Consider the following 24,516-nt stretch of genomic DNA (forward strand, 5'->3'; position numbering starts at 1 on the left):
GGGACGATTACTTCCCTCTATCTAGACCAGTGGCCCCCAAACTGTGCTCTTTAAGAAAAATCCCCCCTTTTGGGACTAAGCTCCCAATATCCACCCTCCAACCAAGAACCAGAGAAATACCCCTTTGAGGTACTGCAACTCCCATTTCCCTTTTTTGGGACTGCAGCTCCCAACATCCACACCCAGCCACTCATAAAGGCCTTTCTTGAAGGGGAAGCCCCCCTTTTTAGGGGACTGTGGGTCCCAGAATCCACCCTCCAGGGAGCCAGCTTGGATTTTCCACTCAAGGCTGGGGATTCTCAGCCTTGCAGTCCTTCCTCTGCCTTAACTCCCCTCCAAAAAGCTTAGCATTCTGGGTTGGAGCCATGTTTAAGGGGGTTCTGTCCCCTAACGCCCCCCCCCAAATACCCTACCCTTACCCTTATTTTTGGGAGCCGCGCAATGCATTCTGGGTCAGCTCATGTGCCCCAGGTGTTCCCTTTACCAAGACTGAATGTTCCATAGGGGCGTGGCTGACCCACTTGCATCCTGCCAATCACAAGCCTGGAAAAGCCTGAACGCTCCATAGGGGCGTGGCTGGCCCACCCAATCCCACAGTGGGAAAAGCGTGGGTCATTCCACATGGGCATGGTTAGCCTCTTTCGCTCACATCCAATCATGACTCAGCTTTTGCATAGAGGCATTTCCTGCCCAATCACAACACTGAAAAAGCATGATATTTGCATAGAGGCGTGGCCACACTCCAGCCTGAGGGTTCTATGTAGGTGTGGTTAGCCCACTCCACTCCCAACCAATCACAACACTGGAGAAGCCTGACTTTTGCATAGAGGCGTGGTTCCGCCGCTTTGTCCCTGAAAGACTACAGGAAGACAAAGGCTTTCATGGCCGGCATCCATGGCTTTTTGTGGGTTTTTTGGGCTCTGTGGCCATATTTCTAGTAGAGTTTCTTTCTGACGTTTGGCCAGCATCTGTGGCTGGCATCTTCAGAGAATGCTTTGCCTGGAAAAATTGGGTGCATATATATATATATATACTGTGTGAGCCTGGGAATGCAGGAGTGATTTGCATGTGTGTTGTTCTGTGTTGGTGGCCGGCCTCAGGCTGGGAAGCTAATGCAAACAAGGATTAATGTCTGCTAATTGCCACAAACCATCCTGGGCTACCATGTCAGGATGCACAGGGAAGCCATTGAAATCCACAAACATCTGGATAATTTCAACTGGAAAGAAGAAACCCTTAAAGTGAACAAAATTTGGCTACCAGTCCGGAGGAATAGCAAAATAAGGACTCAGCAAATGCAAATGGGAAACCATTCAGAGTCAGGGGCATTCCCAGCAGATAATGATCACCAATTAGCAGACATTAATCCTCTTCTGCATTAGCCTCCCAGCCTGAGGCTGGCCATCAGCACAGAACAAGACACATGCAAATCACTCCTGCATTCCCAGGCTCACACAATATATATAACCAACTCCTTTCAAGGCAAGAATTCTCTGAAGATGCCAGCCACAGATGCTGGCGAAACGTCAGGAAGAAACTTTTCTGGAACATGGCCACATAGACCAAAAAACCCACAAAAAACTACAGGAAGAGTAAACAAGGCACTGCGGGCCACACTTCCTTTTCCTCTCGGTCAATCAGGAGCGACTGGACAATGGCAGTGCGCAGAAGAGGAAGAAGACGGCGGCTGCAAAGGGGCAAACTTTGTCTGTGGACGCACTTTTGCTTTTTATTTTTATTTTCCCTTCCCAAATGGCTGCTGTGGGGATTTGGGGTTGGGGCTGCCTAAGGAGGATGGTGGTCACCATATGGGCCAGATCGTCCCTGGTGGGGGGCTCAGAGCAAGGAGAGCCACCCAGGTGGGTCCTCTGAGCATGCACAGAGTGCAAAGGCCCCCAAAAAGTGATTTTGCCTTTTTTTTATTTGCCTTTTTATTCTAATGGGTGAAGATTTAATGTTGCACTGGCTTAATTCCATTTTTCAAAGTTGTTTTGGGTTTCAATTTCTTTTTTGGAGGGTAGGATATAAATATAATTAATAATTAACAACAACAATAATAATAGTCGGTTGCAAAAATTGATTCACATGGGTGTGAAGAAAGTCAATATGATGCAGGGATTGGAAGAATACAGAAAAAAGACTGTAAAATAATATATTAAAATTATATATTGTTTTGTAAACTATTTTCTATATTCTTCCAATATATATATATGTGTTAATATTATGTATAATATTTTGCCCCTAACCCTAGTTATATATATATAATATAAATATATTATATAATATATAATGTATATATTATATTAAAATATATTAATATAATATATATTACTTAATATACCTTAACGCACACACACACACACACACATAATTAACATAATTTATATAATTGTTATAATATATAATTGATAGAATGTATATTATATTTTATATATAATATAAGGTTAGGAGCATAATATACATAATAACATATGTTATACACACACACACACACATATATTATACATATAAAACAAGGGTTAGGGGGATAATATACATAATATATGTAATATATTTTAATATATTATTATATAAATATAATTAATATAATGTATATTATATTATATTTTATATTATATAACTAGGGTTAGGGGCACAAGACTTGAGTGAAAGTGGAAAAAACTCACAAATACTATTTGTTTTACCCTCAGGGAACACCTCTAGGACTTTTTAGGTCTTCCAACACAACTCTATGGTCAACATCTGCCAGTGGTCAACATCTGCCAGACATTGACCATAGATTTGTGTCTGAGGATCTACACAGGCCTAGAAATACCCGACAGAGAAGGGTGACTGACTCCATGTGCGGCACTAATAAAAAAACGCAACATGCGCAAGGAACGGCGTGACAATAACTTCCCACATTACCCCCTTCCACAGGAAATTGCACAGGGCTTGCTCTCAATGCTACATTTAATGGCAGGCCAGCTGCTTTTTGAGGAACAGCATCCCAGGAAAAAAGTCAGAAGGAGAATTGAGAGCTGACCGTCCTTCCCTTTTCCACCGGAGCGCGACCACTACCATTACGGGAAATCCCAACCTCTGCGGGGGCAGACCGCCACCACTCCTTGCCACCGCTACGTCTTCCCTGCATAAAAGCTGGACCCTCGGGCTCCACAGAGGGCAGCTCATCAAAGCGGGAAACCAAGAGCGAGTGGCACGCGGCGCTACGAGAGTTCGAAGCCAGTGTTCATGCTGATGGCGTAGCGCAGTTTTTCCCGCAGGACACTCTTCTTGCTGTAGTTGGGCAGCTTTAGGAGGTTGAAGCAGGTGGAGGAGGTAGGCAGGCGCCCACCAGGCTCCTTTTTCCGTATGGTGAAGAAGCCCCGCAAAACGCTACCCAGGGTATCTCCAGTGTCCTAGAGGGAAAAGGAAGGGATCGTTAGTGCAGCACAAATAAATTAGGCAAGTACGACTTCCCTTATCCTCGAGGATTCAGTTCCTGGACACATTGCATATATGCTTGTCACTCCATGTTGGCTAAGGTTAGGGGCACAATAACCCCAAGTATATGGAAAAACCGCAAATAAGAAAAACGCCATGTTTTTTCCTGAGAGGACACCTCTCTAGGAATCTCTAGGTCCTCGAGTGCAACTCTGTGTGCAACATCCAACAGACACTGACTATAGAACTGCACTGGAGGAGCTACAAAGGCCTAGTAAAGTATTCTCTCCAGGAATCTCTGGGTCTTTCAGTGTAACTTTTAGTTAAAGGTGACCATAGAGTTCCAAATTCCTAGAGAGAACATATTAATCAAATCTGCAAATATGGAAGGATGAGTGTAATTTCTTATCAGTTCTATCTTAAGCCAGGTGTCTCCCACCGTATATCTACACATAAAACTTTTTAATAGAGATGAAGTAATAATGCTTTAGAGTTTGGCCATAAAGAGCCATCATCTTACAGTTTTTACATATTTTATCTTTATACCATTTTATATAAAATGTCACAGATATGGTATTGAAAAAGTTTGTTGATAACTGTATAACTATGCCAATGTTTTAATTTCCCCCCCTAAATCTTGAAAAGGTTTTGAGGAATGAAGATGTGGTATACAACTGTTGACTGTGCCAACATTTTATAATACTTGATTATGCCAATGTCTTATAATAATGTGTGAATTTTGTGATGCTATGGGGGATAGGACTGTGGGCATTCTCCCCTCCTACTTTGATATATAGAGGATATACATCTCCGTTGGAGTAGAAAGTATATATATTTGTGCTACAGCAGTACACCTGATGTTACATGTTTTGTCATTTTGCTATATTTTGGTGCTGGCCATGTGCCGTAATAAATTCATTCGTTTTTGCGCCATAAGATGGACCAATGACTGTGGGAAATCCCTGCGAACGCACCTGATCGTCCGAAACTTCCACGCAACGTATGGAGAACGGAGGCTTGAGGTAGGCGAAACCGAGGAGTGGTGGGCGGGAGCAGCTCGTCACGAACTGAAAGGAAGCGAAAACGAAAGGAAGAGATAGGAAGGAATCCCGCCATTTATCGACATGCACAAACACTGGGAGCACATTCGATCACCACATTTACCTTGAGGAACATGGCTCTTTCGTCGGGGCTGAAGTCGTTGGCCAGGATGTCCCAGAGCCAAATGATGACGCGGTGGCTGCCGTGGAAGCCCCCGTAGTAGACAGTGTGTTTCCTGTGCAGAAGACAGAAGGGACCGCTAAGAGGTCTTGAAGCCTTTATGACAGGGGCATGGAACGTGCGTCTTCTACCTTTTCGATCCCCTATTAATTCCATTAATCCCTATTAAACCCAAGTAAGCTGGAGGAACTACAAATGCCTAGAGAAGTGTTCCTTCTAGGAATCTCTACATCTTCCAGCTCAATGTCCATTAGACGTTGACCATAGAACTGTGCTGAAGGACTTATGAATGCCTATAGAAGTGTTCCTTCTAGGACCACCATGGTCAACGTCCATCAGACGCTGACCATAAAAATTGCACTGGAGGAACTACAAATGTCTAGAGAAGTGTTCCTTCTAGGAGGCTCTACGTCTTTCAGTTCAACATTCCTCAGGAGCTTATCACAGAGTTGTGCTAGAGGGCCTACAAATGCCTACAGGACTGTTCCTTCTAGGAATCTCTAGGTCTTCCAGCTCAATGTCCATAAGAAGTTGAACATAGAGTATGCACTGGAAGACCTACAAATGCCTAGGAGTGCTCCTTCTAGGAATCTCCAGCTGTTCTAGTTCAATGTCCATTAGAAGCTGACCATAGAGCTGCGCTGGAGAGCCTACAAATGCCTAGAGCAGGGTTCGTTCTAGGAATCTCTAGGTTTTCCAGCTCAATGTCCATCAGAAGCTGACCACAAAATGGACGCAGCCTTGTCTGATCCCTTCACCAATTGAGAACCATACATTATAATCTTCCCTTTACCCCTTTTTTCCTCTCCTTACTTCAAGTCCTCCAGGTCAATCTCGGCATTGTCACCGGAGATAAGCCGCTGGAGCTCCGGCGCGGAAAAGACGCGGATCCACTCAGGTTTGATGATGGAGCGGAAACCGCCAATGAAGGCGGCGGTCTGGCTTTTGATTTGGGTGTGCATCCGGAAGTGCGCCATGAGGTGGATATAACTGATTCTGCGTAGAGAAAAAGGGGGGAATAAAGAAAGTGAGGAGAGAAAATAATAATAATAATAATAATAATAATAATAATAATAATAAAACAAATTATAATATATTTTAATATTTTATAAAATATATTTTATCATATAATTAATATATTAAAGATATGTTATATATTTAATATTTTTATATATTTAATATTTAAATATATTAAATAAATATTAATATATTAAAATATATTTTAATGTTAAAATACTTTCATAAATTATATACAGTATTATAATTTATGAAAGTATTATTTTTAAGTTTTAAATAAATACATTATTTATTATAATAAATTATATTATAAAATTATAATGCATGTATTATAAAATATACTTTTATACATATTAAATATATAATATTAAAATATATTTTAATATGTTATGAAATAATATATGATGATAAATTTTTATATATAATTTATAAATAATTTATTTATTTTAATACATTATAATAAATTTTATAATAATAATCATAATCATTATTATTATTATAAATTATTCACTGCGGCAGCAGCCAGAGAAACAAAAATATTAGGTTTTGCAGAACTGATTTTTCTTAAGGCATAGTATATGGTTCACCTGTAGCCCCTCCACACGGCTAGGTGTGTGCTTTAAAATATTTATTTAAATATTTTTCTTTAAAAGAATATCTTTATTGCATATGTAAAAAAGAGTAAATATAAAAACAGACATAGAGAAAGAAAAGGGGATTAAAGAAACACTAAACAAAGTAACGACAAATGACGTATAAATAGATCCACCACGACCATTTTACAATTAAAATAAGTTGTTCTTCATGAACCTGTTTCATCATGCAGAGAAATATTATAAATGTTCATTCAAATTCTAATCTGCTTGCTGTTTTGCGCTGAAGGGCCTACAAATGCCTACAGAAGTGTTCTTCTAGGAATCTCTAGGTCTTCCTGCTCAACACAATAGTCAATGTCCACCAGAAGCTGACCACTGAGTTGTGGTGGAGGACCTACAAATGCCTAGAGAAGGGTTCCTTCTAGGAATCTCTAGGTCTTCCAGCTCAAGGTCCATCAGAGGTTGACCACAGTATTGCGCTGGGTGACCTACAAATGCCTAGAGAAGTGTTCCTTCTAGGAATCTCTACGTCTTCCAGCTCAATGTTCATCAGCTGCTGACCATAGATTTGCGCTGGAGGACCTACAAATGCCTAGAGAAGGGTTCTTTCTAGAAATCTCTACGTCTTCCAACTCAGCACAATGCCACATTGACCATAGAGTTACACCAAAGGGCCTACAAATGCGTAGAGAAGTGTTCCTTCTAGGAATCTCTAGGTCTTCCAGCTCAACGCAGTCGTCAACGTCCATTAGAAGATGACCATAGAATTACCATTCATTATTGGCATTAGGATACTCACTTGTTTTCGTTCGTAACTGGGATGGTCTTACCGCCCGGAATAAGTTCATGGCAAACAAGCTAACCGAAAAGAAGAGGAAAAGAGAGTTAGGGAGGGCATAAGATTTACTTGCATGATGTAATTATCATTAGCCATTATTATTATTATTATTACTATATTTAGGTATATCCCACCCTTTCCCCAAAACAGTACAATTAAAAACAAGTGAGAGCCTAGTAAGGGATGCAAACTTACTCCTAAATAAAAGAGGATTTAAAATATAAAGAATTTGAGAAAAGAAGATGGCCAGGCCTACCTGACCCATTACGTCTTCATCGTAGGACAACGTCAGGCCCAAGTCGCTGATGTCGCCGTCGTAACGCTAAAAAGATGGAAAGAATAGGATGCAGTGCTGTTATCACGTGCCACAGACAAGCACAATGATAGCAAAGCTACCCCATTTTGAAAAGTGAAATATAGAACGCATTTCCCGGTCGCTATGATTTATTGCTACCACTGTCCTTTTTAAAAAAACCCTACTCTTGGGCCCTCCACATTTGTGGATTTGACTTTTGTGTGTTTGATTATCTGCTGTTTTTATTAATATGTCCTCTCTAGGAATCTCTCGGTCCTCCAGCACAACTCTGACAGAAGTTGGGCCATAGAGTTGTGCTGGAGAACCGAGACATTTCCTAGAGAAAACACTTCTCTATGCATTTGTAGGTCCTCCAGCATGATTCTATGATCAATCTCTGGCAGGTGTTGACCATAGAGTTCCCAGTGGATGTGGAGGAACCCCTGTAACTGCCAAATTTGATGGCATTTTGCCTACAGACAAATTGTGGTCTTCCCTGTCACAAAGCCACAGCAATGCCAAAAGGTCTTCCCGTTCTGCAACAAAATCCGAACCCAGAACCCGATGGATCTATAACCGAACCTTGATGGAGGTCAGGTTTTTATAGAACTCCGAATCCAGCGACGGGAGTTCGTCCACAGAGCTGTAGAAGATGCTGTGGTGATGCCCAAGCAATTGGCTCAAGAAGAAGGAGGCGAAAGGGACGTCGACCACAATCCCCTGAGATTCGGGAAGACCAAAAACAGAGAAAAGTATTTAATTCCCCCAAATTTCCAGCAATTAAACCAGGAATGCACCAAAGCACAACCAAAATATATTCAAAGTACCATTCAAGATCCCACCTAAACCATGGAAGATCCCATCTAAACCATACAAGATCCCACCTAAAGCATACAAGATCCTACTTTCTTACCTCGTAAACAGCTTTCCCAAGCATTTTCCCAACAAACTCGAAGAGCTGGAGGTAATTCTCGTGGATGTAGGATGTTGGGGAGGGATACAGTCTCTCGTCGCCACTGGTGGTCTGCGCAAAAAGCAAAAAGGATGGAGCCGAGAGCGCAAAATACGCAGGCAGAAGCCTCTTGGGATGCCACCAAGTGGCAAAAGGAAATTCTAGGTTGTCCTCCCATGCAACTCTATGGTCAACCTTTGTTCGGGTCATAGATATTTATGGCTGCTACCTTAAAGAGGTTGAGCGCAGGGTCAAAGACCTTCTTGATGATCTCCTCCAGAAACTCCTTGAAGACGCCATCTTGGTCAATGCCAGCTTCGTCCACCCCGAGGTCATTCACGAACTTGACCCGGATGACGCCTTTCATGGCATTCTGGGACAGCTGGCGCAGCTGTTCGTATCCGTCCTGCGGGAGAATCAGAAATGCTGTGAGAATAATAGGGTAAGAGGAATCTGGTGTGATGTAGCAGCTGCGCATTTTTCAAGTACGGTTGGCCCTCCACATTTATGGATTTGACTTTTGAGGGTCTGATTATCTGCGGTTTTGATTAATTCGTTCTCTCTAAGAATCTCTAGGTTCTCCGGCACAACTCTTCTAGCAGACGTTGATCAGAGAGTTGTGCTTGAGAACCTAAAGGTTCATAGCAAAAAAGACTTCTCTAGGCATTTGTAGGTCCTCCATCATGATTTTGGGGTCAACCTAGAATCATAGAGTTGGAAGATAATCCAAGAAGGGCCATCCAGTTCAACTCGCTGCCATGCAGGAATTCTCAATCAAAGCATCCCCTTTGACAGATTTTGGCCATAGAGTTGCACTGGAGGACCTAGAGATTCCTAGAGAGAACACTCCACTAGGCATTTGTAGCTCCTGCAGCACAACTCTATGGTAAATGTCTGGCAGATGTTGACCACAGAGTTGCATTGGAGGACTTAAGAGATTCCTAGAGAGGTGTTCTCTCAGGTATCTGCGGTTTTTCCACATTCACAGGGGTCCTGCGCCCCAACCCTAGCGAATGTGGAGGGACGAGTGTATATATACATATATATGTGTGTGTAAGTGGTTTGGGGAGATGGCAAATGGCGCAGCCCACCTCAAGCATGCGCGACCGGCGGATGGTGATGTGCGTGACGTGAGGCGAGGCGGAAGTAGTCTCCACTAAACCCAGCTTCTCCTTCTCTTTCGTCACCATGTTCCGGAAAAGAAGGACCCTCTGAAATTTCGGAGAGAGAGAGGAACGAAATTTCAATCTAGGTTTTTATTATATAACTACATTAGAGATCACTGTAATTTATTTCATCTCTTTGGATTCATTGTATAACTCTTTTATATTAGATATCACCATAATTTATTTCATATCTTCTGGTTTACTGTATAACTGTTCACGTTAAATATCACCATAATTATTTCATCTCTTCTTGTTTATTGTATAGGTCTTTACATTAAATATCACCATGATTTCATTTCTTGTTTATTGTATAACTCTTTACATTACATATCACCGTAATTTATTTAATTTCTTCTCGTTAATTGTATAATAACTCTTTACGTTAGATTTTGCCATAATTATTTCATCTCTTTAACTTTATTAGATGTCACTGTAATTTATTTCATCTCTTTGGGTTTATTGTATAACTACATTAGATAATTATTTCATCTCTTCCGGTTTATTGTATAACTCTTTACATTAAATATCACCGTAATTTATTTCATCTCTTTGGATTTATTGTATAACTACATTAGATATTACCATAGTTTATTTCATCTTTTCTTGTTTATTGTATACCTCTTTACATTAAATAGCACCATAATATATTTAATCTCTTCTGATTTACTGTATAACTTTTTACATTAAATATCACCACAATTATCTAATCTCTTCTTATTTATTGTATACTGTAAGTCTTTACGTTAGATATAACTGTAATTATTTCATCTCTTCTGGTTCATTGTGTAACTACATTAGTTATCACCATAATTTATTTCATCTCTTCTGGTTTATGGTATAACTCTTTACATTAGACATCACCGTAATTATTTCGTTTCTTCTGGTTTATCTAGAGATCTATTTCAATATACAACATCTAGATCTCTAGGTTTTTGTATAATCACAGAGGGATTAGAGAACTCTTTTCAGGTTTTGTGCAAATAGAAGATTTGTCAGAGTGGATTCACCTATCCCTATAGAAGCACCATTTGTTTCCGCAAGCAAACCTTCCACTTTCCCTCCCAAAACCCCCCACAACACACTTACATTTTTGTGGGGAATGACATGAGGGATGTATTGTAGGACCAACTGGGCGCGTTTCCGGTCTTTATCCAGCTCCTGAAACAGTAAGCTTGGCTTCAGGTCCCTGAAATAATAGAATTATAGAATCATAGAGTTGGAAGAGGCCACAATGGCCATCCAATCCAACTGGCGCAGCTCTATGGTCAGTGTCTGTCAGATGTTGAACACAGAGTTGCCCTGGCGGACCTAGAGATTCCTAGAGAGAACACTCTACTAGGCCTTTGTAGCTCCTCCAGCGCAGTTCTATGTAAGTGTCAGATGTTGACCACAGAGTTGCACTGGAAGACCTAGAGATTCCTAGAGAGGCATCCTCTCAGCTAAAAACATGGTGTTTTTGTTATTTGTGGGTTTTGCCATATTCACAGGGGTCTTGCGCCCCTAACCCTAGAGAACATGAAGGGACAAGTGTACATCCAACCTTCAAGTTGTAATGTTCAGTTTGGAAATTTCACATCTCTGACCAAATGTCAGGAGGAAGGTCATTTCACAAAGTCTGGGTGAAAGATAGAGAACGCGTACTTGCGTAACCAGTGGTCGTCCGGGGCAAAACGGCGGCGACAATCCCGTTCATACAAGACCATTAGCCAACCGTGGACTGAATGGAAAAGTTCAAGCGTTTCCCCTTTGGCGTTCTCTGCAGAAAAAGAAATTTAAAATACATTTTCCATATTCTAGTCCCGCTCCCGTTGCAGGGAAACTGAGAAAAAGTGGGGGAAACACGGAAAAAAATGGATGCCCCTCTGGTCTCTGATCACGACGCCGAAAATGGCTTACCCACAATCCCATCCCAGATCATCTTGAACACGAAAGAATTCAGGAAGGAGGAGATGGTGACCAGTTCCTCCAGTTTGAAGGAGATCTGCTCTTCGTAGACTTCGATGTCATCGAGGATCCTATGAAGAAGGGGGGGAAAAGAAGCCATTTTTAATTTCAAGGGAGCTTGTTTTCTGCTGCTCCAGAGACTAGAACCTAGAGCAATGGATGCAAGCTACAGGAAAAGAAATTTCTCCTCAATGTTAGGAGGTACTTCTTGAGAGTAAGAGCTGTTCGACAATGGAAGGCACTGCTTTGGATGTTCAGCTTGGAGAAGAGACAGTTAAGAGATGACATGATAGCCCTGTTTAAGTATTTGAAGGGATACAATATTGAAGATGGAGCTTTTTTTCTGCTGCTCCAGAGAATAGGTCAAAATGGAGCAATGGATGCAAGCTCCAGGAAAGAAATTCTAGCTCAACATTAGGAGGAAATTCCTGACAATAAGGGCTGTTGAACAGTGGAAGACACTCCCAAAATCTCCTTCCTTGGAGGTCTTTAAACAGAGGCTGGATGGTCATCTGTCAATGGAGATGCTTTGATTGAGAGTTCCTGCATGGCAGGATGTGGTTGGGCAGGATGGCCCTTGGGGTCTGTTCCAACTCTATGATCCTGTGGCTTAACACTTGGGAAGCTGGGGGATGTTTAACCTGGAGAAGAGAAGGTTAAGGGGGTGATAGGAAAGCCCTGTTTAAATATTTGAAGGGTGTCATATTGAGGAGGGGCAAGCTTGTTTTCTGCTGCTCTAGAGACAATGGAGCAACGGATGCAAACTATAGGAAAAGAGATTCCATGTTCTTAATTCTTCCCATATGAGGAAGGGACGGTTAAGAGGTGATATGTTTAAATATTTGGAAGGCTGTCATATTGAGGATGAAACATATGGAAGATGGAGCAAGCTTTTCTGCTGCTCCAGAGAAAAGGACCCTGAGCAATGGATGCAAGCTCCAGGAAAAGAGATTCCACCTCAATATTAGGATGAACTTCCTAAGAGTAAAGGCTGTTCGACAGTGGAACACACTCCCAAAATCTCCTTTAAACAGAGGCTGGATGGCCAACTGTTTGGGGATGCTTCAATTGAGAGTTCCTGCATGGCAGGTTGGATGGCCCCTTGAGATACCTTCCAACTCTATGGTACTTTGACCTACGTGATGAGATGACGAGAGCAGTCGCAGAAGAGAGTAAGCATGGCCAGGAGCCTCTGGGAGTCCTCGGTGTCATTGTTCAAGCACTCCAGGAAAAGCTTGAGGCCGCCCTGGGGACCCAGTTCGCAGATGAAGGCCCAGAGTTTCGGCAGGAGGTCGTCCAGATAGGTGAGACCTAGAAAAAGGCAGAGGTGCCAGGCAGATGAGGTTAAATGGCGACAAGGAGATGATGCATCCCGTATTCTTATACCATATACCAAAACATAAATAAACCAACCGGTCAAGATTTGCAACCGGATCTGGGTCAAGGTGGTGAGGGCCATCTGGTAGAGGACACAGACGCTGCAAACCTTCTGCACCTCCGCCGAATCCACCCTTTTCCCGCCGACAGGTTTCAGGATGTTGCGCACTGACGCCGATTTCTGGAAGGCGCGCTTGAAAAGGTCTGGCGGGGGAAAAGGAGGAGGTCAGGACAACGTCGAATGTCAAAATGATATCAAATAATCCCTACTTTTCTCAGAGTACCCCACCCAAAATGACCACTGCCTACTTCTCCCACTGACTCCTCACTCAAATTGGCCATTGATTCCCATTGACTCCTCACCCAAAAGTATACCTCCCATTGACTCCTCACCCAAAAGTACATCTCCCATTGACTCCTCACCCAAAATGGCCACTGAATACATCTCCCATTGACCCCTCACCCAAAATGACCGCTGCCTACTTCTCCCACTGACTTCTCACCCAAAATGGCCGCTGAGTACATCTCCCATTGACACCTCAGTCAAAATGGCCACTGACTCCCATTAACTCATCACTCAAAATGGTCACTGTGTACATCTCCCACTGACTCCTCACCCAAAATGGCCGCTGACTACATCTCCCACTGATTCCTCACCCAACATGGCCACTGTTTAGATCTCTTGTAAGCCTCCAACCAACATGGCTGCCAGCTACATCTCCCAAAGTTCCCAAGTCTACACATCCATTGGCCATTGGGGGATTTTGGGAGCTACAATCCCAACCAGGAGAATATTTCTCCCCCCCAAATTATCTCTGATACATACTCTTCATGGGGAGGCTGTTCTGTGGGGAGCTGGCTGGGACGGGCGGGCGGATGGGTTCCTGGTTCTCCAGGAGTTTTTTGCTAAGAACGTCACTGAAGAAGACGCGGATCAGGTGGATGCCCCACAGGTGCTGTAATTGCTTGGTGAGGAGCGGCATTGACTCATTCAAGCTATGGGAGAAAACAGCACAGAGCAGGAATGAGGGCATGGATGCGATGCGCGGCATTACAGGTTTCACTGGTGGTCTTTTCCCTGACCCTTTTTAACTGAACATGCCAAGGAGTGAATTGGGGACAGTAGAATTAATTAATTGCTTCCCGTCAACTTTTCCCTGATCCTTTTAGATGACAGATGTCAAAGAATGAATCAAAGATGGTGGAATAAATCAATTAATAGTGTCCTGTCAACTTTTTGCTGATTCTTTTAGATAAGAAATGTCAAGAAGTGAATTAAATACCGTGGAATAAATTAACAGCATCCTGTCAACTTTTCCCTGATTCTTTTAGATGACAGATGTCACAAGGAGTGAATCGAATATGGTGGAATCAATTAATTAATAGCTTCCTATCAACTTTCACCAATCCTTTTAAATGGGAGACGCCCAAGGAGTGGATCGGCACCTGGGGAAGAACTTAATTAATGGCTTCCTCTCAATCTGCTTAACTCCTGAGACAGCATCCGGTGTTTTTCGGGGATGTAGACCCTCGTCAAGAAGTGTTGCCTTACCCATAATCCACCGTCTGGGAGAACCAGCCCAGCACCGGGTGCCAATGGGTGAGGTTGGACTTCTTCTGCGAGACGTACTTCTGGCAGTAAGAGAGCATTTGGATCAGGACCCTCACGAAGTGCGCTGTCTCCTCCTCTAGCACTTTGTCATTCAGGGAACCCAAGTAGATGAGGTTGCCTGCACAAATATTTCAATGCTCGCATGAGCGTCATGATTTAGAGAAGGAAACAGAGAACAAACGCAAGAGGGAAAGGAGGGCGCAAACATGGCAGCATTCCAAGAATTAAGAAGTAAAGTGCATACGTTCTGGTGCAATCCTACTTGTAGGGTTGGCTCCGTTGTTCCATTGTGTCCTATTCTCTGTAGCATCAGAAAACAAGCTTGCTCCATTCCGCCATGCAGGAACTCTCAATCAAAGGACCCCCCTCCCCCAACAGCCTCTTTTTAAAGACCTCCAAAGAAGGAGGGCCACACTTACCCAGAAGGCAAAGAGTATGGCTTCCTTCCAAACAGACACAGACATCTCTACACTGGTCCTCACGGCTCAAGAACAGGACGAATTTGCGCAAAAGGTCATGAGATTCGATCACGGCTAAGCGCTGAGGGGGGAAATGGGATTTTTAACGGCTGCCACAGATCCATTTCAGCTTGTAGCGGATGAAAGTGCAGCCCCCCCACGAAAACGGAAATTCATTGATATTTAAGCCCTGCCATCTTGAATAGCAGCATGCGCGTCCCATTCTAAGTCCCTCTGTTCGGCCCTCGCGAGTGAGAGTCGCGGATTAAAAGTCCATGCAAACGGAGGGACAACTGTATTAGTTTTTTAAAGAATTTATACTTGGAATTTATACTTCTTTTGAATATTTTCAAGCCGTGGATGCTTGAATCCGTGGATAAAAAAATCTGTGGATAAGGAAGGCTGACTGTGTGTGTGTGTGTGTATAAAATACATTATATTATAATTATTATATATATATATACAGTGGTACCCCGGGAAAAGAATGCGCCGCCTTACGAAATTTCCGGGTTACGAAAAAAATCCATTGAAAAAAACATTTCCGGGTTACGAAGGTTATTTCGGGTTACGAAGAAAAATTTGGTGCTTTTCGGCGCGATTTCACACGGAATCGCGGCTTTCGCTATTAGCGCCTATGGGCTTTTCGGCTAGCGAAAGTTTCCGGGTTACGAAAGCGGCGGCGGAACGAATTAATTTCGTAACCCGGGGTACCACTGTAATACTATAATATAAATATACAGTCAGCCCACCTTATCCATATATTATAATAAAAATATACAGTCGGTCCTCCTTATCCACAGATTTGTTTATGCATGGATTCAAACATCCATTACACACACACACACACACACACACACACACAAACACACAGTATAATATATTTATAGATAATTATAGCATTTTGACACCACTTATATTTATATTTATACTCATATGTATGCATATATATCTTTGTTCCATTCTTTCTCTTTCTTTTTCTTTTCCCTTTTCTGAATGTTGATTACCTTGATCTGAACTAGTTTGTATTGACAATTAATAAACAGGAAATAATAATTTTAATAAAAAATAAGACTCCCAACCCCATCTGCATAGTGATGGAGACACAACTCATGGAAACCAAACTAAAAATGCTAGCAATCAGTTGGACGGCGCAAAAGGTCACAATTGTTGGAGTGGCACAATGGAAAAAGAGGGGATATTTCCCCAATATTTGCCTTGCTAGCGTAAATAAATAAATAAATAAATAAATATCCCTGGTGGCGCAGTGGTTAAATGCTTGTACTGCAGCCATTTACTCAAAACTGCAAGGTTGCGAGTTCAAGACCAGCAAAAGGGCCCAAGCTCGACTCAGGCTTGCATCCTTCCGAGGTCGCTAAAATGAGTACCCAGACTGTTGGGGGCAAATTAGCTTACTTGCTAATTAGCTTACTTGCTGTTCACCGCTATGATCTTTGGAATAGCGGTATATAAATAAAACAAATTATTATTATTATTATTATTTTGTCACCAACCTCAGGCGTAAGGGTAGCGAGGTGCGTCACAATGGCTGGCACGGACATGATGTGGATCAAGAAGGAGCGCAATAGATTGTCAGAAAACTGTGCTGCAATCACGGGCCTGTAATGGATGACAGAAGCAAGGAGAAAGATTACAAACATTATCTTATTTTGGTTGCAACTCCGAAAAAAGGATGGTTCCCTACCAAGGACACGTTATTTCTCCGAATCGCAATTTTCAAGCCCCGAAAAGTCCAGAGAAGTTTGTGCAGGATTTCACCCCCTAAATCACAATTTGCAAATTTGCAAATGGATCAAGACCCAAAACTGTCTTGTTTCAAGATATGGAACAAGGTCCATTTTATTTTATTTTATGTGCAAACCTACTGGCAGGACCATTTTATTTTATTTTATTCTATTTTATGTACAGCTACTGGCAGGTCCATTTTATTTTATTTTATGTACAGCACTGTGCAAGTAGGGTTACACAGCACTCTGCAGAAATAGATGACAGCCCATTTTATTTTATTTTAATCTATTTTATTTTATGTACAGTGCTGTGTAAACATACTGGTCCATTTTATTTTATTTTATTTTTTTGTACAGCACTTTGTAAACCTAATGGCAGGTCCATTTTATTTTATTTTATTTTATTCTATTTTATGTACAGCCCTGCGTAAACCTACGGCGCTTTATACATAAAGTTTAATAATAATAATGTTTGTACCTTTTCACATTATGATCTTACCGCAATGCGAGAGAGAAGACCGCGGTTAAAGTGCCTTTGGAGAAGGAAGGCCTGGAGCGCGCCAAGCCGTTTGTGAGCAGAATCTGCAAGGAAAATAAAAATGCGTAAAATAAACGAAACGGGCAAGGAGTATACCATAATGCTGTGTGATTATCATATATGGAAAAGTAAATATGCATGGGTCAGTATTTTGGGTCATGAGACTATTGATACTTATCCGCTGCAACAAAGAAAAATGCAAATTCTCTTACCCACAATAAACTTGTATTTTTACATATATTGATTAGGAAGGAAGGGGGGGGAAGCAATCTCCTCCTTCTCCAAATAGATCTCAAGGCCTGGCCTCAAGTCTCCAGTTTCCATGGATCATCTCAAAAAAAGAGATGAGACTTACCAAGTTTTTTTTTTTTTGGGGGGGGGGGATTCATTTCTGAGCAAGACGAAAGGATTGGGTGCAAATCCCCAGCAAACCCAGAAGAGCAGCAGTACGCATGTAATTTTACCATGTATGTTAATTATCCTCATCTAATGTTATTACATTACGATATTATATTATAATATTATAACATATACTATATTATAATATATAATATAACATACATATAATTATATTACATACACACAGAGAGACATTATATTATATAATCTGTAATATATAATATTATAACATATTATATATGCTAATATATTATATTATAGCATGAGAGGTGGGAAATAATTAAATATAATTATTATGCTATAATATAATTATAATAATTATATTTATGTATATATAACATATATAATATTATAACATAACATTATAACATTTTGTATATGTTAATATGTTAATAAATATATTAATATATTATATTAATATAATATTAGGGCAGGAAATAAATTAAAATTATAATTATAATTATGCTACAAGGCTTAGTTGTGTCATTGCTGCAACTTGCAAAGACTCTCCCCCCCAAAAAAATCTACGTACAATGCTCCCTCCGTTCTCGCGGTTTCGAAACCCGCATCCTTCGCTTATGTGCAAAAAACAGACAGAGGGGGAAACAATGGGGCGCGTGCCCAAGGTGCAATCCCGCTGTCATGCGCCTACATTCAAGCCAATGGGGCTTGAATATAAGCGAAACTCTTTTTTCGCAAGGGAGGTCCGGAACGGATCCCCGCCAAAAAAGGAGAGGCGACTGTACTGACTTACTGTATATATAAGACTAGAAAATCAAAATGGAGGTTGAGGAGCCAGAGCGTCTCCAGAGGAGGGCAACCAAAATGACGGAAGGGCTAAAAACGCCAAAGCCCTGTAAAAACGCTGGAGACTAGGATTTGACTCTCCGCCCGGCCATGGAAGCCCAGTTATTATTAAATTTATTATTATAAATTTTAAAATGTATTAAGTTTACTTTAAATTAATTTTTTAAAATAAATCTCACTCTCTCAGCTTTAGGGGAAGGCAATGGCAAGCCTCCTCTGAACAAAACTTGCCAAGAAAACCCATTATAGGGTTGCCATACGTCAGAAATAACTCAGAAATATACAACGGCAATGATGAGAAGTTGGAAATGACCTGAAATAGCCACAAAATCAAAGTATTGACCAACCAAAAACCAGGCTTTTATATTCTCTTTAATTTTACCGACTTTGTACAGCGCTGTGTATAATTACAGTGCTTTAGAAATAAAGTTTAATAATAATAATAATAATAATAATAATAACCTGGAGGACAGAATAAAATCCCTTTTGGTTGAGATGACCCATGATATTGGCGCAGATGTGATTCATTGCTGGCCGCAGAATTTCACCTGGGGGAAAAAACACCAGAAAAAGATGCAGGTGATGGCACCCAAAATCTTAATTTTGTGGAGCAAAACCTTCTTTTTCATAACAGCCAAACAGACCCATAATTTGTAAAAATTAAATTTCAGTGGCAAAATTGGCATTAAATTTTTTAAAGCCTGCAGTAAGTTTTCATAGAATCATAGTGTTGGAAGAGACCACAAGGCCATCCAGTCCAACCCCTTGCCATGCAGACTTTAGGATGTGGGTGTTTAAGTTAATTTTTAAATAAATATTTAATTTTTAAAATGCATTTTATTTATCATAATTCAAAATTATAAAATACAAAATAGTAAGAGTTGATCAACATTATTTTATTATTATTGTTGTCATTATTATAATTATTTTGTTTATATATACATATAATATATATATATTTAAAACAACTACATAATAAATAATAATCATATCTTTTAATAATAATAATAATAATAATAATAATAATAATATAGGGTTGATAAGAAAAAAAACCCTACAAATCCCTGTTAGATGGAGCCATGGCAAATAAAATGGTACCAAATTGTATCACTTTTGCATTGTATATGCACCCAGAGTAAGCAAAATATCCCACAAAAATGACTAACTCAAACATTTCTGTAGAACTGATGGATTTAAGCGGCAATTTAAGTGGTGCCAAACTGTATTATTTCTGCAGTGCAGATGCATGCTAAAATCAAAATTATCTGGAAGGAGGAGACGAAAAACCCTAAGGTTTGTGGGTGGTAAAAAAATAAATTAACACACCTTTTCCTCGGAGGATTTTCCAGGTGGAGGTATCTGTAAAAGTCACCAGCATCGTGAGGTGGAGGTTCACCAGCTTGGAGTCTTGCAAGATGTCCGGCTTAGTAGTTGGAGGTAAAAAGGAAACAACACAATCGTGAAAGAAGCGTCGTGAAAGGACGCAAAGGACCGAACGACACAGAGAACGGGAATTTCCATATTCTGTACCTTCAGCAGCTTAAGAAACTCACAGCAAAGCCACAAAATGTCCTTGATCTGCTTGATCCAAAGGAGGGTGAGCTCTTTCGAAAGCGCCAGAGAGACGTACCATGCCTTTGGGACGAAAAAAGACAGGAGGATCGGTCACCATTTTCACCATTTAAAAACCCCGGACAACAACAACAAATATATATATTTATGAAGAAAGACATAAGTGACATGATCTTGAAGTATTTGAAGGGAATGTCATAGAAAATGGAGCAAGCTTGTTTTCTGCTGCTCCAGAGACTAAACACAAAGTAATAGGTTCAAAAAGGAGCAAACTTGTTTTCTGCTGCTCTAAAGACACGAAATAATAGCTTCACAAGAAGGAACAAGCTTGTTTTCTGCTGCTCCAGGGACACGGAGTAACAGGTTCACAGGAAGGGGCAAGCTTCTTTTCTGCTGCTCCACAGAATAAATAAGGAGTAATAAGAAGGAGCAAACTTGTTTTCTGCTGCTCCAGAGACTAAACACAAAGTAATAGGTTCAAGAAGGAGCAAACCTGTTTTCTGCTGCTCCAGAGACACGGAGTAATAGGTTCAAGAAGGAGCAAACTTGTTTTCTACTGCTCCAGAGATTAGGGCACAGAGTAATAGGTTCAGGAAGGAGCAAGCTTGATTTCTGCTGCTCCAGAGGCTAGACATGAAGTAATAGGGATTATTAATATTACTCCATGTCTAGACTCTAGAGCAGCAGAAAACAAACTTGCTTCTACTTAATTAATATTGCTTTATCCTGTTTCTTTTTCCACCTTCACAATTATTTATGTCCTCCCCAACTTATTTCCCAAAACTGGCTAAACCCTTCAGGCTTCTTCTAAGAAAACGTGACACACAAAAAAAGGGGGCAAAACCATAACTGAGAGTGACAATTCGGGCGTAAACATACACATCAGAGGTGGTCAAAGCATGGACCATATTGAATACTCTATTCCCATCGTTTTAAAAAAAGCAGTTTGACCCACCTTGGGCTCATTCTCGGTGTCCATACTCTGCAAGATACAGCGGCACAATTTTTCAAATCTCTGCAATACAAAATAGGGCAGCAAATAGTTCAAGCAAGGTGTCAAACTGCTTTATTTCTGCAGCGTGGATGCTCCCTTAGCCTCAGAGCGATGTGCAGGAAATTCAGTACACTTGTCCCTCCATATTCGCTAGAGTTAGAGCACAAGACCCCTGTGAATACGGCAAAACCCACAAATAACAAAAATGCCATGTTTTTACCTGAGAGGATGCCTCTCTATTTCTAGAGAGGACGTATTAAACAAACATTTAAATGGACATTCCGAACAGCGGATCCGAAATCAAATCAAGGTTTGCTTTTTGGAATTAAATGAATTTTTTCAAACTATGGATGATGGAACCCACAGGAATCCCCTCACTCCTTTTTCTACTTAATTTTGAGAATTAAGGGACCATGCAGTGAAGGAAAAATACCCTGAGGATCCCTTAACTAGAAGGAAATTTGCGGTACCTCCTTATCCTCTTGCAACCTGAAAACGAAAAGCAGCTTTCGAGATGTTTTGAAGATCGCGAGCGCCGTCTTCTTACTGGGATTGCAAGACCCATCGGGATCGAAAAATGCATCCACTTCTTTCCTGTGAGATGACATTTTTAAATAAAAACTATTAAACTATATACAGGTAATATATATACTTGCCCCTCCATATTCGCTAAGGTTAGGGGCACAAGAACCCCGTGAATATGGAAAAAACACAAATAACAAAAACACCATGTTTTTACCTAAGCGAGGACACCTCTCTGGGAATCTCCAGGTCCTCCAGGGCAACTCTGTGGTCAACGTCCAACAGACACTCACCATAGAGTTGCATTGGAGGAGTTACAAAGGCCTAGTAGAGTATTCTCTCTAGGAATCTCAAGGTCTTCCAGCGCAACTCTGTGGTCAACGTCCGATACATACTGACCATAGAACTGTACTAGAGGAGCTACAAATGCCTAGTAGAGTATTCTCTCTGGAATATCTAGGTCTTTCAGTGCAACTTTTAGTTAAAGTTGACCACAGGGTTGCACTGGAGGACCTACGTAGATATTCCTAGAGAGAACGTATTAATCAAATCTGTGAATAATCAAAGCCGCAAATATGAAAGCAGCAAATATGGAGGGATGAGTGTGTGTGTGTGTGTGTGTGTGTATACACACACGCACACACACATATGTGATATATATTTGAATACATATACATGTAAAAATACATGGCCAATGTATTATTGCAGTGGAGAATATCCAGGAAATTGTATAACTATTTAATTTAAACATTTTTTGTAACAAATAGTCTTAGGATAGACCCCCCCACCGTTGCAAATCCTTCTACGTCACACACCTGATTTCGCGTTGGAGCCGGCAGCGGCAAAGAAACCTCCGGACGAGGGCCTGGATTTGTATGGCTGCACGCTCGCGTTCCTTCAGTTCACGGCGTTCCTCCCGCGCCTGGCGGGCTTTGTCTAGGAACTGGGCCTTGGAGGACTGGCCTGCGCCAAACATCTTGATGGCTGCCCGCCTGCCAAAGGGAAAACACAACCGTCTGGACCCTGTGTTGCGCACTTTCATGTTGTTGCGCCACGTGCCTTCAAGTTGTTTCTGACTTATGGCAATCCTAAGGCTTGGCCCGTCAGGGGAATGCTGTGGATGTAGTATATCTTTGTTGACCCTAACAAAGGTTATTATTACATAATAATCAGCTTACACATTGTAAACTGCTTAGGGAGCGCTTAAGCGCACTGAAAAGAGGTATAGAAATGTACTTGCTATTGCTTTTATGTATTAGAATATGTATATATATTATACATGATATAAAACACTAATCATCATCATCATCATGATAAAACTTCCTATTATATGCATATATATTATACATGACATAAAACACTGATGATGATGATGATGATGATGATGATGATTAAAAAATTCCTCTTTATGAAGAAAGGAGAGCCAACATCAAGCCTTCACCTATTTATAACACAAGGCACAATTATTATTATTATTATTATTATTATTAGTGTATATAAATTATACAGAGCATAAACACTAACAATAATAATAAATTCCTATTTATGAGTAAAGGTGCGCCAGCACCAAACCTGCACTTAATTATAATATAAGCCATAATTATTATAGATATTATATGTCTATATTTTATACATAGTATAAAACATAACAACAACAAGAACAACAATAATAATAGTAATAATAATAATATCTATTTATGAGGAAAGGAGAGCCAGCACCAAGCCTGCACCTAATAACGTAAAACACAATTATTATAAATATTATATGTATATACGTTATACATAACATAAAATACTACTACTACTAATAGTAATAATGATAATAAATTCCTATTTAAGAAGAAAGGAGTTAATCATAACCACCTAATCATAAATTAAGACAGTATTATTATATATATTATATGTATATATATTATACAGAACGTAAAACATTAATAATAATAATAATAATAATAATAATAATAAATTCCTATTCATGAATAAAGGAGAGCCTACCCCAAACCTGCACCTAATTATAACATAAGGCATAATTATTATAAATATTATATGGATATATATTATACAGAACATAAAATACTAACAACAACAACAACAAATTCCTATTTATGAGGAATGAATGGATTTTGTGTTTAGACTTGAGACCCATCGCCAAGATATCCGCTATGTATAAGCAAATATTGCAAAATCTGGAAGAAATCTATAAAGACCATCTTAAAATAATAAATAATAAATAGAAAGGCGAAAGATAACCCAGACTCACGTCTATAATGTTGGTTTTTTGGTGGCATCGATCACCCATAGACAAACATGATTCAAAGGTGGCATTTTCTCGTCAAAGAGGGTCCCATTTCACTCCATTTCTCTCTGGATCGACCTCCCCAAAAATACAACAAAAATTAGAAATGTGAGCAAAAAGATACACAAAGAGATTGAACTGAAGCCTGAAAAGGAACGGTTTATCATTGTTGTTATTGCTGTGTACTTATGGAGAACCTGAAGGCAATCCTTTCATGGCACCTGATTATAACAAGAGCCATAATTGTTATATATATATTGTATGTATAGATTATACATAACATAAAACGCTAATGATAATAATAATAATAATAATAATAAATAAAGCCAATTCCAAGCCTGCCCCTAATTATAAATTAAGACAGAAGAGAGACTCCCAGGGCTTACCTTTGTCCTACCTTGCAGGGTTGTTGGGCCTAAACCTCCATTGGAGCCTATTTGGCAAGCCAAAAAAGGTGATTATTATTATTATTATTATTATTAACAACAACAACAACAATGGCAATTGCTATGGTTTAGTCCTCACCCCAAGCTCAACTGCCTTCCCCAGCTGAGCTCCAAGGAAGACCTCCTCCAGGACCATAGAGTTGAAGCACCACTTCCGGTTTGGGTAGCCGGACCGGAAGTGCCCCCTGTCCCCCCTCTTTATAACTATAGTTTTTTTCCTAGAGGGGCAATGACGGGGACTGTTTTTAGCGAGTCCATAGAGTTGAGTCAAAACAGCACCACTTCCGGTTTGGAAGCT

At 40.4% G+C, this 24,516-nt stretch overlaps 1 protein-coding gene across 3 annotated transcripts; it reads right to left on the bottom strand.

Annotated features, from left to right (window-relative positions):
• Positions 1 to 2,524: 2,524 nt before the first annotated feature.
• On the bottom strand, positions 2,525 to 24,461 carry LOC149320583 (ubiquitin-protein ligase E3B-like). 3 transcript variants are annotated; one of them, XM_089503017.1, is made up of 29 exons: positions 24,298 to 24,461; positions 24,159 to 24,205; positions 23,737 to 23,850; positions 22,292 to 22,468; positions 21,425 to 21,548; positions 20,916 to 20,975; positions 19,919 to 20,023; positions 19,715 to 19,811; positions 18,851 to 18,936; positions 17,144 to 17,226; positions 16,411 to 16,516; positions 14,861 to 14,981; positions 14,382 to 14,559; positions 13,656 to 13,825; positions 12,866 to 13,033; positions 12,592 to 12,763; positions 11,405 to 11,523; positions 11,150 to 11,264; positions 10,595 to 10,694; positions 9,434 to 9,553; positions 8,572 to 8,748; positions 8,304 to 8,414; positions 7,973 to 8,110; positions 7,352 to 7,417; positions 7,057 to 7,115; positions 5,458 to 5,640; positions 4,588 to 4,699; positions 4,398 to 4,490; positions 2,525 to 3,398 (listed from the first exon to the last, which is right to left on the bottom strand). In XM_089503017.1, the coding sequence occupies exons 4-29, from the start codon at positions 22,450 to 22,452 to the stop codon at positions 3,207 to 3,209; spliced, it is 3,216 nt and encodes a 1,071-aa protein (XP_089359143.1). In that variant the 5' UTR covers positions 22,453 to 22,468; positions 23,737 to 23,850; positions 24,159 to 24,205; positions 24,298 to 24,461; the 3' UTR covers positions 2,525 to 3,206. The 3 variants fall into 3 exon arrangements, with proteins under 3 accessions (XP_089359143.1, XP_089359152.1, XP_089359160.1); XM_089503026.1 differs by lacking the exon at positions 24,159 to 24,205; XM_089503034.1 differs by lacking the exon at positions 9,434 to 9,553.
• Between the last annotated feature and the right edge of the window lie 55 nt (positions 24,462 to 24,516).

Source organism: Sceloporus occidentalis, unplaced genomic scaffold (genome assembly GCF_023333645.1).
Source record: "Sceloporus occidentalis isolate IW3139 unplaced genomic scaffold, rSceOcc1.0.p SCAF_1, whole genome shotgun sequence".
Taxonomy (NCBI): domain Eukaryota; kingdom Metazoa; phylum Chordata; class Lepidosauria; order Squamata; family Phrynosomatidae; genus Sceloporus; species Sceloporus occidentalis.

What these genes read in the sequence shown, in the direction of transcription:
- LOC149320583 (XM_089503026.1), bottom strand. Translation starts at nt 22,452, where the DNA reads ATGTTTGGCGCAGGCCAGTCCTCCAAGGCCCAGTTCCTAGACAAAGCC. An exon ending in GATCTGGGATGGGATTGTGG is followed by an intron (nt 11,265 to 11,404) that starts GTAAGCCATTTT and finishes CTTTTTCTGCAG; the next exon opens with AGAACGCCAAAGGGGAAACG. An exon ending in GCCGGTCGCGCATGCTTGAG is followed by an intron (nt 8,749 to 9,433) that starts GTGGGCTGCGCC and finishes ATTCTCCCGCAG; the next exon opens with GACGGATACGAACAGCTGCG.